This window comes from Octopus bimaculoides, chromosome 12 (genome assembly GCF_046866305.1).
Source record: "Octopus bimaculoides isolate indiv1 chromosome 12, ASM4686630v1, whole genome shotgun sequence".
NCBI lineage: Eukaryota > Metazoa > Mollusca > Cephalopoda > Octopoda > Octopodidae > Octopus > Octopus bimaculoides.
Genome location: NC_142939.1, coordinates 16,672,479 through 16,692,820, shown reverse-complemented (window position 1 = coordinate 16,692,820; position 20,342 = coordinate 16,672,479). Strand labels below are relative to the sequence as shown.

At 35.6% G+C, this 20,342-nt stretch overlaps 1 protein-coding gene across 2 annotated transcripts in view; it reads left to right on the top strand.

The window, feature by feature from the left end:
• The window catches only part of LOC106875323 (uncharacterized), a 200,649-nt gene that overhangs the window by 116,953 nt on the left and 63,354 nt on the right, over positions 1–20,342 (top strand). For both annotated transcript variants that reach the window (XM_089360840.1, XM_089360841.1), the window contains 3 exons: positions 647–719; positions 8,153–8,320; positions 17,992–18,124. In XM_089360840.1, coding sequence (XP_089216966.1) covers positions 647–719; positions 8,153–8,320; positions 17,992–18,124 — 374 coding nt within the window. The remainder of the gene's footprint in view (positions 1–646; positions 720–8,152; positions 8,321–17,991; positions 18,125–20,342) is intronic.

Genomic DNA, 20,342 nt, shown 5'->3' with positions numbered 1-20,342 from the left:
TCCTTTCGGGGTCGATAAATTAAGTACCAGTTACGCACTGGAGTCGATGTAATCGACTTAATCCGTTCGTCTGTTCTTGTTTGTTCCCTCTATGTTTAGCCCCTTGTGGGCAATAACGAAATAGGTATTTCGTCCGTCTTTACGTTCTGAGTTCAAATTTCGCCGAAGTCGACTTTTCCTTTCATTCTTTCGGGGTCGATAAGTTAAGTATCAGTCGCATACCGGGGTCCATCTAATCGAATGGCGCCCTCCACTAAAATCTCGGGCCTTGTGCTTAGAGAAGAGAAGATAAAAGAAGAAAAAAGAATAATTGTATCAGCACGAGACTTTACATCACGAATCTTGAAAAGCAAATACATAGACGTTATTTATTTCACTTTATTGTAAGAAGAAATAGCAATTGCCCGGTTTATTGCTATCAAAGGACAACTATAACGGTCCATAAAGTGTTAATTCTAAGAACATTCGTAATTTCCATTCACTGTTATTACCATTTCTCATTGTGTAAAACACTTGGTATATGCTATAAAAGCATTCCTAAAGTCAGCACAATCGTTTTCATCTTGAACAATTCATAAAATATGTGATTTCGTGAGTATAGTTTCTAATGTATTATTTTCATTTGAATCTTACTTACAATATTTAGTATGCCGAGCTGAGACACCGGTGTGCCTGTATCAATGGATGTGGTAAAGCTGCTGTTAACTTCACTCGCCAAGGTACGTAGAAAGATTCTTTTATATTTATGATAGATTTAGTAATATTCAATTATTAATCTCGAAATATACCACTACTTTCAGTCTAAATAGAAGGAAAACGAAGGTGCGCTGATATTAGTATATTGCCGAGAACAGAATCAATAAAGTTTTAGATTAAATGTCATACTGTGTTATGTCTCTTTTGGTTGTGAGTCTGACTATAACGTAACGGATATCAACAATCTGTTATATTCTTTCGTGACTCAAAATGTAAGTTTCATTGAATTATAGGAATTGATTTCTTACTCCGGAATTTGTGATATTTCAACGTTAAACTATATCGATGTTATCTCTCCGAAAAAGCATTATAGCTGTAATTAGTTGCGTCCCTTAGCTTTCTGATTTAAAATCATGCTTAAACCAACATCAAGTTCTATCATTTTAACGACGACGTCAGAATATTATCATTCTGCATTTAACTGGAAAGGCTTGTGGCCAAACAGTTAGAAATCTTGGCTCGCGATCATGAGGGTGTAGTTTCGATTAGTAGATGAGTCAGCATGTTGTGCTCTTAAGAAAGTAATTTCATGTTGCTTTAGTACACTCAGCTGAAATGAGTATCAGCCTAGTACTGGCGTAATCGTGTCCCCCTAAGCCATTGCATCCTCGATGATTTTCACGGCCAAGGTTTAAAGGGCTAACAAAATATCTATGCCTGCTAGCTACTACAATAGGTTCTAAACCAGCGTAAATGATATAGTAAAAACAATGAGCTTCTTATATATATATATATATATATATATGTATATATATATATATATATATATATATATATATATATATATATATATATATATATATATATATATATATATATATATATTTACCAATTTATGTGATGTTCTTTAGAGAGTTAAGTAATAACAGTTTGGGTGTAGTTCTATACTTAATATTTATATTTTCGAACTAGATCACTTTATACTAAGAACTCTGACTCAGGATTAAATCCTTCTACACCAAGACAACCATGCATTTAGGATTCTATGTAAATCTAATTTACTTCAGTTCAATCTAATAATAGTTTAAGAAACTGTGCATCTATTGCACGACGCGCCATTTTCCTTATAGTATAGCTATGAAAATAATATGCCTTCAAACATTTGAAAGCCATTATTCAGAAAATAGGTTGCTCAATGTTACAGAAATGGATATCTACTAGTCATTGTATCATATGAGATAAAATATAATGAAGGTGATATCCGGAAGATCAATACGGTTGATAAATATGAAATTATTCCGTGAAAATTCAAACAATGAAGTCAGATAATAGACTTGTTTGTCAAATGAATTATTGTGGCAATGATATTACTTAAGGCAATGTTCTTCCAAGTAGTTTGTGGTGTGATATGGAAGAACTAAGAAAACAGTGGGGAAAATTTATTGCAGTACAATAACATCGTCTTATACACGGTATTGAAATAAACAAAACTGTTAAATAAACGACACCCAGAAACGAAAAGGAAGGAACGTGTCCGTTAATGAGAGCCACGAGAACTTTGTTAATTTCCGTTAAGTGATTGTCATGAAAAGAACGTTTTCGCTGTATCTAAAGTAAATCTTTTGTTCTCAAAGAACAGTAAAGTGTTTTATTTTACTCTACTTAGAATACCTATATTTTTATTACGTTAATACACCGGATTTGTTACTCGAATTATGCTTTTATTTCTTCCTTATTTCTCTCATTTCTACTATATTCTGGGTGAGGTATCTAGAAAATTCAGTTAACCGGCAATTCAGTTAACTCTCTGTCCTGGTAGTATCCGATTAGAGGAAGTTTATTGTATTCAATTATATCTCTTAAATAAATGGCGTTGATTTCCTGTTACTCCAGCTGTCATGAATTAATTCATGTTTCTTAGAAGAAATATGTAGCATTGAAAAATATGAATTTTTTAGTATAAAATAAGCAACGTAAATAATGAGTGAGAAATTTCGTGGATATAGTTACCAAGCTTAGCAGCAGTGAGTAAAGAGCGTGTAGAGATATAGCTAACAAGGGATCAAGTTAGTATTATGCGCTGAATATCGGAAGAGGGAGTCCAATGTACGTTACTAATTTCTTAAGTAATATCCATTTTTGTTACAAAACATCTGGGCGGGGAATAGTAGAATCGGTAAAGCAAGTGATAGAGAAAAAAGTTACTAAGTTTTAATATCTCTTTATGTTTCAAGATCAAATAGGAATGATATAGATTTTCCTCCCCAAAGTTTGTGGTCGATAAGATAGAATTTAATTGAATTCAAATCTCCTTTAAATTTGCATGTCTTTGAACCTACTGAAAATCAATTAATATGCTTTTGCATGTTAGAAATTCCTTCTAGTTTGGTAGGTTGACTCTATTATATTATTGATTTCATACTTAGCTACAAAACCGTACGTTTAGAGAAGAACCGAGAAGTAGTTCTTTGATGTTTCACTCATACCTTTCATCTTGTTAGGAGGATATACGTGTAGCCATACAACTTTAAATACGAATCGAACAACAATCTCATCTCGGTGAGAACTCTTTCTTCTTCTGTACGATTCTCATCTTGTAACGTCAGATAATAAGAAATATTATTTTGTTTGGATGGGTAAATTACATGTAGTTATCGTGAAATATTTTATCTTTCCGGGAATGACAAAGTGTAATGTCGTTTTACTCAAGTTATAGATACTGAAATCTTAGATAGCAATAATTGTATTATAGAAAATATAGTAAATTTTCGTAACCAATATAACACCTGATGAGGATTGCGAGAATTCATGACATATTATGTGTGGTGTGTGGTGGACAGTTGGAATCTAATGGTGACCACGTGCAGGATTGATCTCCGCGAATATATGCTGTGAGAAAGCGAAAGTTCGAACCCAGTACAAGACTGAACTCCGCTAACAAAAGTTGACCTCGACAAGGTTTTGATCTTAGAAAGCAGTGAGATGGAGCATCAGTCAAATGATAGTCTATTCGATGATCATACGTCTCGTATAACATTGTGTTTTGGATTTGGTTAAAAAGTGACAATGAGCGATGGCTAGAGAAATATTGAGCTTTGTTTTTAATAACCAGTTGATCTAGCAACCGGGGCCTCATATCAGTGAGGTGGGCCGGTGCTCATTGATGCCGTCGAGAGGTAGGCCCTGAAACAGCGCGCCTTCTCTCCTGATGACCCCATACACTTGCTGGCTTCCGGGATGCGGAGTTCTCGACTGGTAGCACTTCCATGTGTGAAGTGTTTGCAAGACATCGACAGCCTTCAATCGATTGGCAGAATTGATAGAGAGTCCGTTAAAAATGCCCTTTAGTAATTCTTCTAGGTCTTTACAATCACTGTGTAAATCTCACCGGAAGCATCAGTGTTTTTAAACTCTCCTGGTTCATAGAGTAAAGTACTGGTGTTGGTTTAATCGACTAACACCCCTCATCATCATTAGAATTGTATGTATGTTAGAAACTCTCAAGAGTATTGGATTCGATACAGAGGCTAAAATAGAGGGCCTAAACTTCTCAATGAACCCTTCTATGATATCATCTTTTACTTGTTTCGGGCATTAGACTGCGGCCACCATGGTGCACCACCCTGAAGAATCTTTTAGTCGAATGAATTCACCTCATTTCTTGTTTAAAGACCGAGTGCTTATTCTATGGTTATCTTTTACCGAACAATGCTAAGCTACGGGGACGTAAACACACCAACACTGGTTGTCAAACAGTGGTAGTGAGACAAACACAGACGCGCGCATATACGATGACCTTCTTTCAGTTGCCGTCTACCAAATCCACTCACAAGACCTCGGTCATCCCGATCCTATAGTAGAAGACACCTGCCAACGTTGTTACGCAGTACGACTGAACCCGGAACCATGTGGCTGAGAAGCAAGCGTCTTACCACATTGCCATGTCAACGCCCAATACATATAGATTCAGTAGGCAATTCTGTTAATTCAGGATATTCTATTGGAAATATCATCGCATTCACAGTTTTGCGTCAATGCGAAAATCGTATATTTGACGCACGTGTACAACAATGTAACAAGGGAATGAGAAAAACTTATTTATCATTTTATGTAATCTGACATTCAATTTCGTTTATTACATATTCCTATCATCGGATCATAATTGCCCTCAGAAATTTCAATTGATTATATTTGTTCTATACACACATATTCAATTATATCGTCTGGAAGAAGATGAATAATCTTGAACTTAAATTCCTTTCGTATATAATTCAATGTTTATTCTATGTCACCTAGAAGAGCGTAATAATAATGATTTCTACTGGAGGCACACAGATGGAGCAACGTGAAATAAAGTGTCTTGCTCAAAGACATAAGTTGTCATCGGGAATCGAACTCACGCCCTTACCATCGTGATCAGAATATCCCCAACTATGAAGCGACAATTCTTCACACAGCAGCAACAACAATAATGGTAATTCTTTCTACAATAGTAAAAAAGCCTAAAATTCTGTGGTAGGTGACTAGTCGATTACATCGTCACCTGTACTGGTACTTATTTCATGAAACCCCAAGAAATGAGCGGCAAAATCAAGCTTGCTGAAATTTGAACTCAGAATGCAAAGGGATGTCGCTAAGAATTTTGTTCAAGGTGGTAACGATTCTGCCAGTTTGGCACCTTCTCCAGAAAACTCAATGCCTTAAATTTTGGAGAAGTGGGTATAATCGAATATATCGGTCGCAGTATCTGACTGGTATTTAGTTTTCTCGACCCAGAAATGCAAAGTGAATCTCGGCAGGATTTGAACTAAGAACATGAAAAACCTGAATAAGTTACGCTAAGGATTTTGTGCACCACAGCTATGATATTTTCTGCTTAGTACCTTAAAAATAAAATAATAATGATAATAATAATATTTTCTACAATAGATAGAAGGCCAGAAATATATATATACACATACACGTACGCACATATATACATACACAGTTTCCCATGCGCATGTACGTGTGTGTGTGAGTGTTTATATATACATACATGCACATATACACTCTCACACATGTATATTTGTTTTTACTGAATCCGCTTAATCCATTCTATAGCCGGGAACAAAGCGTGCAGTTCAAATGAAAATTGTTAAACAAACATTGGTTACTTTTGTTGTAGCTTCGTTTTGTCTTCAGAAACAAAAGTGAAAATTACATAAAATATCATAATTGGATATAAGCTCATTTGTTGAATTATATTAAGCGGAAAAAAAAGTTAGATTATCTGTGATTATAAATCCTATGCGGATTAAGAAAAGAAAACCAGCATAAGAATATACATAATTGAATTTGTTTCAGAATTGACTTAATTGTAATGTGAGAAATAGTGAGATAGTAAAATATATATATATATTAATAGTAAAATCAAGCGATGGATTAAACGAAACAATTGTTCTTGCATTTTAATAGAAAGCTAGAACGGTAGCCATGAGATTATGATATGACTTATTTATGACTTTATTTATTCTATGTAGAGTACGATGCTATAAGTGAACCTCTATGCCGGCATACAACCTGCTAGAAATACCAGCTAAATTTTCCTAAAATGATACAAAAATTAATTTCATTTATAAATAATTCGATATTTATTTTATACAAGCATGAAAAGTTGTGGAGAAATAATCCTGTCTAATGGTCTGAAATTATGTGAAAGGGGGTTGCGCGTTTACATCGATCCAAGTACTCAACTGGTAGTTATTTCATCGACTCCGAAAGTAAGAAATGCAAAGTCGACCTTCGCGGAATTTGAACTCAGAAAGTAAAGACAACCGAAATGTCACTAAGCATTTCGTCCTGCATCCTAACAGTTCACCTGCTTATAATAATCCGTTCAACTAAAGACACAACGCCTGAAATTTGGGGGAGGGACGGGGCAGTACTCAAATGGTACATTTTTATCGACCCCGAATGGTGAAAGGCAAAGTCGACCTTGGCGGAATTTCAACTCCAATGGTTTCAAATTTTAGCACAAAGCGAGAATTTTTGAGCAGAGGAAGAAGTCCTGTACATCGACTGCAGTACTTGGTTGGTACTTATATCATCGATTCGGAAAGAATGAGAGACAAAATAAACTTCGGTGAAATTTGAACACAGAACATTAAATACATGAAATCCTGTAAAACATCTTGACCGGCGTGCTAACCGTTCTCCTAGATCGCCGCCCTAAAATATGCAGCAACCCCTCCTCTAACGCGGGTTTTACGTTCCAAAAAACCCCGCGATAAGTGAAAATCCGCAAAGCAGAAATATTAATGTATATATTTATAAAGTTATTTTATAATTTGTATATATTTATTTTATTATAAATGCAAAACAACACTACACACTCGCCTCCCCTGTTGCATTTTCCATGCAGTGTATGCCAATCTATGTTTACTCATCTACGGTACACTACTTACTTCGTTTTAATATATTTTAATTAATGTGTTATACAGTGCAGCACTCTACTGTGGTTCTTATTTATTAATTAAATTTTACGACAGAAATGATTAAAATCTAATAAAATATAAATACCTATCGGTCGCAGAGGAGTCCGCGATATAAAGTTACATATATTAGCCAGAAAAATCCGTGACGTACTGAGAGCGCGATAGGTGAACCGCGAAATGGCGAGTGATTACTGTATATATTTTTTCTAATTTTGGCGCAAGGCCAGCTATTTTAAGGGAAGAGGTTGGTCAATTCCTAGAAGCTAAGATTTGACTGGTACATTATTTTAAGCCTCAAAAGAACCAAAGATAAAGTTGACAAGTTCTGTCTTACAAAATTCCCGAGTTTCTGACTATTTTTCATGTGTTAACTGAATGTTTCAAGTTCTTCAATTAACATATGAAATGCTTCAGTAACTTTGCTTTTCTAGGTATGGGTATCCAGACTTATGCAAACCCATCTATATTTCTTGGCAGAAGTGGTTCATAATAGTCTATCACCTATCCATTGACCTGTCCAGCACAGGAGGCCTTTGCAGAAGCTTACCTTCCGTGGGCATGGCTCAAGGATTCATTGAGACACACATGACACCACAATTCAATACGGACTGGGCCTTATTGTGGAAATTTCCTGAGTGAACCAAAATATTTCCTGTGTTGTACCAGCATCACAACACTTACTACATTATATACTCATGACATTATTATGTCTTCTTAAGGCAATGAGCTGGAAAAATCATGAGAATGCCGAACAAAATGCGTAGCGGTATTTCAGCCGCCTCTACTTTCTGAGTTCAAACACCCCTAAGGTTGACTTTGCCTTTCGACTTTTCCGAGTCGATGAAATAAGTACTAGTTGGACACTGGGGTCAATTAAATCGACATAGCCCCTCCCCCATAATTGCGGGACATGTGCCAAAATTCGAAAGCATTAATATATGTCTTCTTTTTGTATTCAAGATGTCCTTTCCTTTATTTTGCAGTCCTTATATCAACAAACGTAACGGAGAAGGCCGTATCCGCATCCAGCGAAAAGGATGGCTTGCTGACTGGTTTAATAGTAGGTGGAATTGCCTTGTTGATGGTTATTGTTCTCATTGTCGGGCTCTGCCACAGTTCATCGTCAATTAATTTTTACCAAAAACTTCCAAGTAAATATATTTGATTTTATAAGCGTTTTCATTTACTCATTTAGTTTTTGTATAACCCAAATTGAATTTTGATTTAAGCTTCTTTAGATAATTTTCTCTTTTTCGTTTTTTTTTTCTTTTTTTTTTTTTTGAGAAGGCGGATATTTTGAATCTTCAAAAAGATAAAACTGATATATTTTTGTAATCCAAATATGAGAAGCAGAGAACGGTGGTGAGATGAGATATGTATGGAAATGGGAATGAAGAAATGTCGGGAAGTTATTTCAACAAATAATATATATGGAGTGGAAAAGTATGTCAATAAATAATCAATGGTGGACAGAAAGATCGAACGAGAGAAAGAGAGAGAGAGAGAGAGAGAGAGAGAGAAAGAAAAGAGAGGGAAAACACTAGTGAAATTTTAATTAGTATTACAATTGTATGAGAAAATATAAATACAAATTTAGGTTTATAAAAACATTTCGCATTTATGATATCGAAAACGAAATACGAAAACTCCAAAGAAATCAAAAAAGATTTTAAAAAATAAATTTCAATCGATTATCAGATACTTCCTATCTGATATTAATCTCCTTTTACTCCGATAAACTCCGTGGTAAAAGAAAATTCGTTTTTGTTTAGATTTTGCTTTAAATTTTGATATTTTATACTGAAACACGTCTAATAACCATAGGGGTTAAATTCATTGGATTTTCATACATTTATATTTGACGTTTTATCGAATTTAGTGGTGAAATGCAATGTAGATGTTGGAAGCTAATATACTAAATATAATTTTGCCTGACTTCATTGTCTACTGATCGTTGCCCCTCTTCGCTATTTGCACATAATTAATTACAGTTTGATTATTACTTTGAGAAACAAGAGAAGACTACCAAAATACTATATAATCTGAAATAGATTATGAGACGAAATATCACAGAGAGCCAAATCATTATTACTATTAATTTAGAGCGCTGTAAGTTCGCATCCTGCCACTAACACTGATATATAGCATTGCTAACACACCAAAGTATCAGTGACTCATAGCAAAAACACGAAGATTAAGATCGTATAAAACAAGTAACCTACTCTACAAGAAACAATGAATTAAATAGACAATCCAAGAGCGATATGAAAATTTTATGTAAATATCAGTCACTAAAGCCATCTACTTCTACATCAACGCCTTAATAAATATTTCTAACATAGGCACAATGCTCTACTTTGTGGTCATGATATCGGACTCAGTACGTTACCTGTACTCTATTTTATAGACCCCCGCCACTTCCCTGGAGTGATTAAAAACTGAAGACGTGTGGCCTAGTGGTAAGGGTGTTTGTTCAAAGATCATGGTTTCGATTCCGGAACAAGCCGGTGCTTTGTGTTCTTGAGCAAAACGCTTCAACATCAACTCAGGTTGTTTCAGTCTACTCAGCGAAAGACTGGTGTCCTGTTCAGGGATGGAGTTCTGTGAATTCGGTCACTTATACGCCATGGAAACCATGTTGCCTGCCATGTGAGGTCTCGGACTCAAGACAGTAAAATGTCCAGCGGTTAATTATGATGGAGCGTTGAAAAGCATAGTTAAACAGGTCTTGATTTGAACTTACGACATACGGAGCCGGAGCAGAAGAATCATCGACAACATTTTCAACTCTGTCTCTTATGCTTAATTCTTTCTACAAAAAGCACAAGGCCTGAAATTTGCCCCCAGTGTTTCACTTATACTTAATTTATCAACCCCAAAAGGCTGAAAGGCAAAGTCGACCTCGGCGAAATTTGAACACAGATCGTAAACACAGACGAAATGCCGCTAAGCCTGCGTTGGACTGGCGTCCCGTCCAGCTGAGGGGGGGGGGATACGCCATAGAAACCGGGCCCATGAGCCTGGCTAGGCTTTAAAAGGGCGCATAAGATGAGTAGATAAGAACAAACTGCCAATCGAGAGTTTAACTGCGACATTTTGAAGTGTTTGAGGGAGGACATTTTATGAAAGCGACCGGGTCTGTGGAGCGCGAAAACTGGATTGTTCACGACGACAATGCATCCTGCCACCGAGCTCTCATCACTTGTGAGTTTCTCACTGAAAACATGGCATCGCTTCCACACCCGCCCTACTCGCCAGATTTAGCACCTGCGGGTTTCTGTCTCTTCCGCAGCTCAAATGTTGCCGTTTTAACACCTTTGTAGAAATCCAGGGCGAATCGCAGAAGGTCCTCGATTCGCTTACAAAAATCGACTTCCAGTCTGGATTCCAAAATTGGCAGGAATGCTGGGACCGGTATACCGCTGCGCACGATGAATATTTCGAAGGAGATGATATTAAACTTAGGTAAATAAATTATTTTTTTAATTAAACATAACTAGTCGTAGAACCTTTTGGGACCACCTTGTATCACCTGTGTAGAGATCCTCTGGCCCGATCATTAATCTAATCAATGCTTTAAATTTTCTCCCATATCTGCACCCTTTAAGCAATACATAAGTGCATAGTTTTCACAAGGTTAATTGAATTGACAATAGCATATCTAATACAGTGAGTTACAGTACTATTTCAATCAACAAAAAATCCCATCTGTAATGGAGGCCATTACACATATAAATATGATTTCCTGGAAATAATTTAATGTAGCTATAAAATGTTAATTAATTCGTCTTATGTTGAGGCAAGTTAACGTTGAAGAAAAGTTCGCAATACGAAATACCAAAATATCACACCCTCTATTGACGGGGCCAGCAGATTTCGAATTTCTCCTACTGGCCCTTTCGGCCACAAAAAAGTTTCCAGTGTAACACCAGTTATATTAATCTCACATGCTTGGAAGTACATATAAATAATATGGCTCTTATCTGTTTAAATTTTGCAAAATACAGTAAAACATTCTTAAATATGGATGACTGTACATACTAATCTGGGAGTATATCATGCAGCTAACTTTGATATAAATTTAGAACATGAAATGACATAAAGAACATGATAACGATAAATAAATAATGCATTCTATTTGAGAAAAATTAATTTAACATATCTATGACTTGTATGTCATCTGTTTTCTCTATAAGCTTTGACTCCTAACGAATAGCTTGTCGTAGTAAATGAGGCCTTAATTAAAATGACATTTCTAATAAGTGATTTCTAAGAATGTACATTCAAGAGAAATATCTGATTCTAGAATTATGAAGCCTTAAAACACGTATAGGTATACACAGATATTTATGAACAAACATGTCTTATAATGTACAGCTTCATTAATATCTAAAAATTGTGCACCAAATTGCTTAAAAGGTTTCCATTCAATATAAAATTATTCTTGATATAAGATCAGACAACATTAACTTAACTAATCTATCATTTATAATTTTGATGTCAACTTATGTTCATGTCTAAAGACGTAGGTTCATGCTCTATAGGCAGCCATCGAATTTTGTATCGGAAAGGCTTCTTCAGTCAAATATTTACATGCTTTTATTTAGATTTACGTGCTTCGAAAACCATGTTCTCTGGAATATTTATTAATTCTTATGATGGCAACAATATATATAAAAGCATATGTGTGTAGATATATATCTATATGTGTAGGTGTACGTTAGTCTGTGCGCGCGTGTGTGTGTGTGTGTTGGGTATACTCTCGTCACCAGCGTTATGGCTACTTGGGATTATGGAATTTCACAATTCAGGAAATTATATATTATACCTGATATTCAAATTTCCAGAATTTGAAAGCTACATTTCTTTCCAAGCAAAATGGGCCCTTTTCAGGCGTGTATATATGTGCGTTTGTGTAAATTCTGTGGTATTACAATGATTATCCATCTATCTGTCTGTCTGTCTATCTGTCTCTCCATCAATTTCTATGTTTCACTACACGCCCACACACACATCAACATTCATCATCACAAATATCTGCGATCAACACCCACACAAAGAGCATCAACACCAACGCCTATACAACGACCATCATTCCAAACACTCCAACACATTCGTGAACAACCCTTACAACAACAATATAAGCAACACTAACTAAACTAAAAACGATCACAGTTGATAATTTGTTATGTAAGGTCATTTTATAAAATGAATGGAATGACCCCGGAAAAGCATAGGTGTGTGTGTCAATGAGGAGTAATACAAGTAACACGTAAAAGTTGACCACCATAATCATCATCAAAGATACTCTCACCATTACAAACACTACTAGGAACACGAAAACCAATACAATCAATACCACAGTTACTACAAACCCACGAAATTTTGGTTGACCAATTTCCAAGGACATTTTCTTTCATCCATTCTAGGTCGATTAAAATAAGTAGCAGCTGAACACTGGAGTTGGTGTGATCGATTTTTCCCTTCCTCTAAATGGCTGGCAAAAATTTCAGACCAATAATAACGTCGATATGGTAGCAACGTCTGGTACTACATATGCTTTATGGCAAATCAAATATTTTTTTCAGTGCATGTGTTCGTAAAGTGTAGATATTTATGGCTCAACTCCAAAGGCGCAAATAGCGAAGTGGCTATGAACCTGGTAACCCTTCAACTAACTGTAATAATGTAGTACTTCCTCCAACCTCACCTTTCTCATTCCATTCTTATATCCATAGGAATATAAAAATGTTTTACTCTCACGAACAGTACTTTCCTCTTGCTATATCTTGCTATATATTGTTGAAAGCCTCGCTATTGGCTTTACCTACAGTTCTAGATGTCTAGAAAGAAAACATCAAATGGAGCTGAAGGACGTAATACATAAAGTAACCATAAAAGGATTGCACTGGCTATCAAGCTTGACTCTTAAAAAAGGTTTGATGTGAGAGAAAGAAATCAACCGCATTAAACGTTAACGTTTGCAAAGTCTACAGTAAAAACAATACGTAACAATAGAGAAAAATGCCCAACAAATTAGTCAGCCTACATCTCGGTCCCCCATTTTTCACTCATCTAATTGGATACTTCAAACGTGACGGTTGTTGGGCGTATGAATCGATGATTAGTCTCGAATCCTGGCACCAATTAGCACAAGAGAAATTATGGAAAAAATAAAAGACTTGAATATATTGTAGGACAGTTTTCAGATGCCAACCTCCGACAAGATGAAAAACGTTTTCTTGTTATTAAAGGCTGGTTTCAAAGGTTTGAACTTTGCACAACAAAAGACGATAAAAATGACCAATAAAACTTCCATTTTTTATACAAATGCTGCTCCAAATTTCGTTAGCAACTGGGAAAAAAGTTGCTGGAGCACGTCTAGAGGTTTGATGAAACTCCACTTTTATAGAAGATCATATCTACTAGATATTTTTATTTCCTGAGTCGAAAAAACAACACAAGGATTTAAAGCTTGCAAAAAATCATCTGGTACTTCCGGGAGGAAATGCCTTTGGTGATTAAATCTCCTACACGCCTAAAGTTTTCCAAGAGTTACACAATGTTTAATCTTTAGATTTTGTGTTTAAATAAATAGATGTGGTTAAGAGCCTTTTCCAAATATTTTCGTCCAGCTGTAGAAGGGAACCAGACACTATTTCGAACAAAGCGTTGCTTCTTTTAACCGCTGCAACAAGCCACCTGGTGAACTTAAATGTCTTTTCTGTCAATGTGAATGTAGAATATATACCCCGAGAATACAAGAGTAACTAAATTGCTTCCGGTTTCTTCATCTGTTGATGTGGTCAGTGTACATATAAATTGAGACAGCAAGTGTGTATGCGCGATGCTTTTCTGGTCATCTGTCACCGCTTTACAACTAAAGTTGAATTATTTTTATATCCCTATAACGTAGCAGCTTATCAAAATAGTATTATGGGATAAGCAACGGACTTAAAACAACAATTTGGATCGAATTAATAGGCTAAACCATTGAAAGCCTTGCCCAATCTACTGACTGGAACAAAAAATGAAAGAATATATAGGTGATTGAGAGATAATTTCAAGAGATTAATTTGTATAATATATTGTTACCACTGGTGTAGACTGTTGTCTGTATTGTTTTCTATAAGGCTAGATATTTTGGAGGTGTATCGGTCGGTTATATCAACTGATGATATATTTTATTGAGTCTAGCATGTATGTGATCGCAACTTGGCTTCAAGTCAGAATTTAAAATGGCGGAACAAACATCCCAAAGTATTTTCCCTGTTACGCTAACGAATGTACCAATCAACCATATTTAGTGCGATTACATCAATTGAGAACGTCTAAAACATATTTTTAACACGTAAAACATCGCAACACACATACAAGACGTAGAATAACATAGATATAATATAATTAATTACTGATCTCGTGTACGGTATAATGGAAACGAAATCAAACAAATGAAAGCGAATTTAATGAAGAATAAAACAACGCAATAACAATACAATTACAAAGATAATTTAACAGATGATATGTTCACAGTAACGAATCCAACGAGAATAAAATCAAAGAATAGGCGGGGAAATATTAATAAAAACAAACTAAAAAATCTGAACATCAGAATCAACACTAGCAAAAAAGGATAAAAACGAAACAAAAGACAATACAAACGGATGAAAATAATAAATAAATAAATTATAAGTAAAAATGTTTGATAATATTTCTGAATTATCTTGGTTAATTAGGATGTAATTTAGATCGTACTTATTTCTAACTGTAAGTTAGACATCACTAGTGTTGTTTATGATTAAGCTTGCATGACTAAATTGTTTTCTGCTTTTTTTTTATATATGTTTTGCATGTAATGTTAAGCATAGATTTTTTTCTATATGTTTAATTAAACTCTATCAGAATTGCCGAATGAAATGTAACTAATTTTAATGTACACAATTTTCATTTTTAATTATATTTATGTAACCATACATACGCTTTGCGTATCTTTGTAAGACAAAAGGATGTATCTGAATGTGTGTATACGTATGCATGTATACATAAACACGCACACACACACGCATGTATGCGTTTATACATTTACAGACACACACACATATATGCACATATATATACACGTACACGAACACACAATTATATTTCGTCTATAGATCATTGTTTTAGTCATTACACACACACACACACACACACACACACACACACACACACACACACACATATATATTGTTCTCTCCCAATTTTTTTCCTCTCAATTCTTTCAATTCGTTCTGAGAGTTAAAATAATGCACTTGCTTGTTGTTCTTCACCTGTCTTCGCCTATTATTTTCTATAAATTTGAACTACATGAACGTATACACACACACACATATATATCTATATATATATATATATATATATATATATATATATATATATATATATATATATATTTATGTGTGGGTGAGTGGGTGTGCGCCCGTGTGAGTGTCACCTTGTAAAATACATTATATGACTTGCCCTATGAGATGAGCTCATGCATATATATTCGTGAAATAAAACTTTACTCATTCGCTGCTGTTCCCGAAAATTCACTATGCATAGAAAATTTGTTGATAAACGCAGGCAAGAATAACTTGCTATGACTTGTCTATTACGATCTGTCGTTTAATAAAAATATCATTCAGCAAACGAGACAACACATGTACACATACAAACACACACTCACATACACATATGTAACTGATAGAGCGTGGCTTAGTGGTTAGGCTATTCGACTCACGATCGTAAAGTCGTGAGTTCAATTCCCCGTGACCTATTGTGTCCTTAAGCAACGCACTTTATTTCACGCTGCTTTAGTCAACTCAGCTAGCAAAAATGAGTAGTACTCGTATTTCAAAAGGGTCAGCCTTGTCACATTGTGTATCACGCTGAACCTCTTCGAGAACTACATTAAGGGTACATAGTATGTGGAGTGATCAGCCATTTGCAGGTTAATTTGACGAGCAGGCTGTTCCGTTGATTGGATCAACTAGGACACGCATCGTCGTAACCGACGGATTGCCAGTTATGCGTTAAGGCGCGCTGCCTAGGATTTAGTTTACTCAGTTGGAGATCGTCATGTAGGTATTTTATTTGTGATACAGAGGGAGACGCTATGCCCTTGAGCAAGGCACTTCATTAATTATTGCTCTGGTGTATTTAGCTGCAATTTAGAGCCTCACAGTCACTGATTAATAATCAAATTTATAAACATCGTTATGAGATTCACTAATTACATCATATTTGCACATCTTCATGAAATTATTCATTCACACACACATATGCATATACAAATATACACACACACACACATGCGTATATATATATATATATATATATATATATATATATATATATATATATATATATATATATATATATATATATATATATATATATATATATATATAGATAGATAGATAGATAGATAGATAGATAGATATAATTGAACTCATGCAAGCGTCTGTGTGCACGTCACTGACGCAAACACACACACGAACATATAACACATACACACACACATATTCATGTGAATTCACATACATGCATAGATGTGCATCTACTACCGTTGTACATGTCTGGATATAGGGGCTGCAATAATGAATATCTGGTTAATTATACAATATTTCGCATTCTTATTCTAATTAAGTGCATTATTGACTTATTAAGGAGAGCCATATTCTACAGAAACTGCCGGCTAAATTAGATGGAATTGTGTACATGAGAGAAAGGAGTTGTGTTCAATGGAGAAAAAAAACAGGAGAAGGAGGAGGGATACAGTGTATGAGTGAGATCCAGAAAGTATTAGCAAGTGACAGTCGTTGATGTTGATAATAAAAATACGGACGACCATAAAATTATGCAATAATAACGAGAGCAACAACACAAACAACACCCAAAAGAATGGATTAAGTGTAATTATACCATTAATCTTCATATTTCAATATCTTGTAGGGGTTCACACTCAAAGTTAACTTAGAAATGAGGCAATTTACTGAATCGATTTGCGAGGCAGGTCGAGTGCACTATTACCAGTCGTCAGTCACCAGTCATTACATTAGGCTGTCTCGATGTTTCAATTCTCCCCTAGCTGAAGTCATCCAATCTGATGAATACTAATGACCATTGAACGTGTTGAAGCTAAATGAGAAGGCAATGGGTTACGAATGTCGACGATTATAAATATAAATTACTACGCCGATTTTAAACATTGTATTTCAGTTTTCCCGTCTTAGATCTCTGCGTGTAAAAAAGTAAAACAAATAGTTTTGGTTCATAAAAACACAGCACACGCTGATGCCATAAATTAGCAAATAAAATTTTTTACTCATTTGGAATGACATACATTTGAAAGACGTGTGTGTATTTGTGTGTCTGTATGTGTGTATGTGTGTATGTGTGTTCTGCTTGTAAAATATAAACGTCATTATTTTCTGTGTCCTGCGTTCATATGTCACTAACCGGATCACAAACATTACCATCGATAATACAATTATTATTACCTCTACAACATCGACACCATCAGCAACACAGTGACCTTCGTAATTATTGTTCTTAAATTTAAATTTTATTAGCATGTGATATTTGTTCAGGGCGCCTTCGTTCTTTCTCTGAGCAACTCTCAACTCTATGCACAACTCCATTGCTTAGCAAACATCCACAATCACAAGAAAATAAAAACAAAATTAGTACATCGTATCCTCCAGACATATAACTAATGTAATAATTTGAAGAATACATTAATAATTAGACGAACATAGTTTTCTGCATTATTCAATGATTAAATTTTTCGTTACTTCAGCTAAATCACGAAAACGAGAATCCATAAAAGCACAGTTGGATTACGAACCCCAACTAGCGCAGTCAAAGAAGCGGGAGTTGCCTGTAATCAATTGCTGTATCATCCCGGCCTCTCAGATTGAGACGGGTAAAAGGTAAGCGTTTATATGGATCTATGTTTTTGTTCTTCGTCTATAATCTTTTCTACTCTAGGAACAAGGCACAACATATTTTGGAAAGGTCCCAGTCGATTAGATCGACTCCAGTACGCAACTGGTACTTAATTTATCTACACCGAAAGGATGAAAGGTAAAGTCGACCTCGGCGGAATTTGGACTCAGAACGTAAAGACAGACGAAATACCGCAAAGCTTTTCGCCCGGCCTGCTAACGTTTCTGCCAGATCGCCGCTGTTTTCGTCGTCTCTAATAGTGAATACAATTAATCTATTAAAAATTCTTATTTTAAAGGTGTTATACATATATATTGACTGTACATCTTTTATCTTATATCATCACTCTATTATTCCTTTCAATCAATCGTCTGCAGACATACTATAACGCACACAAAGAAAAAATCGATCTCAGCACTTATTTTCTATCGGTACATGTTGCCAAACCGCTAATGTTCCTCAAACATAAGCAAACCAATAGTGGTTGTCGAGCGGTGGTAGGAGACAAACAGTACACAAATACAAAGACAGGGACACGCACACACACACACACACATTCGACAGGCTTCCACAGAGTCTCCATCTACCAAATTCACTCACAAAACATTGGTCGGCCCGAGGCTACAGCAGAAGATACTTTCCAAAGATGCTGTGCAGTGAAGTTGAACACGAAACCACGTTCTTGCAATGCGAGCTTCTTAACTATAACAACATGCCTGATATCACAACTGTATCGTATGTCTCTCCAGCTTTAGTTGAACAGTCTATCTATCAATGGAAGCAGGCAATATGTCCCCCTACAAAGCAGAAAAGAACGATAGCCCGGCGCTAGTTATGAAATTAACAGATCTTTCCAAAATCACAATAATTTCTCCCAAAAATACAGAATTTTCTTAACCCATTCAACAAAGTATTTTGATTAGTTATAGAAAATGTTTTCTTTCAATAAATCAATAATCGACTGGCTCATGATTGGCTCCGTATTTACAAGCAAGGCATGCATTTCTGTAGAGTAAGCACTTAGCAATATGCAATAATAAATTGCTTTACACATGCACTCACACACACACTCACGTCTGACTAACGATCTATATATTTATCAGGAAGATGACGACGATCATCATTACTACTACTACTACTACTACTACTACTACTACTACTACTACTACCGCTGCTAGTACTCCTGCTGCTGCTACTGCTACTGCTGCTACGGTGGTAGCGAGCTGCCAGAGTCATTAGCACGGTGTGTATAAAAGGCTTAGTAGCATTTGATCCGTCTTTATATTCTGAGTTCAAATTCCGCCGAGGTCGACATTCCCTTTCATTTTCTCAGGGTCAATAAAATAAGTACCAGCAGGGAACTGCGGTCGATGCATTCGAGCTTCTCCCCCAAATTAATAGCCTTGTTCCAAAATTTCAAGGTATTATTATTATTATTATTATTATTATTATTATTATTATTATTATTATTATTATATCATCATATGTTTGACTTTTGATTCGTATTTGTACAAGTTGGCTCCAAGTCTCACTCAGAGACCTCAAGAGACAACAAGTTAGCATGCCAGTCACTATCGGTGCCACGTCTACTCTCCTCATTGACCACAACCTTCGTATTTCCCACTTGAAATCGTCGTAGTTGTTTACTTTTTCTTCTTCTTTGTCTTTTGTCATGTTGTCACCAGGGCATACTATGTCGATTATCATGCAATTTTTGTTTTATTTATTTACTACAAAAATGTTCGGTTTCTGAAGTCTAATGTAATGGTCACACTGAACCATTGCATCCCACAGGATTTTGCAGGCTTCATTTTCAGTAATTCCTAGTATTTGTTCGTACCACCTTTTTGATCCTTGTAGAGCGTAATATGCACAGAGCTCCTAATGGACCGTTCTTGTCACGTTGTGCTAATTTCGGGCATTCACTGGCAATGCTCCTTACCGTTTCAACTCTCTCACCACACAATCTGCATTTGTCGGTTTCAGTTGTGCTGCCAGTTCTACACTTCACAGACACCACAACAATAGGTGCGTCACATGGTGTTCTCATATCAAGATAAACAGCGCATGACCTGGCAGGTGGGGTTCACTTAGGGTTTTCGTCAAGTCGTGTAGTCCATCCGACTTAATAGTTCCCCTAACAAGGTTGCTTTAGGATGATGAATGAAACAGTCGGGATTCCAGAGGTGAAGTATTCAACTC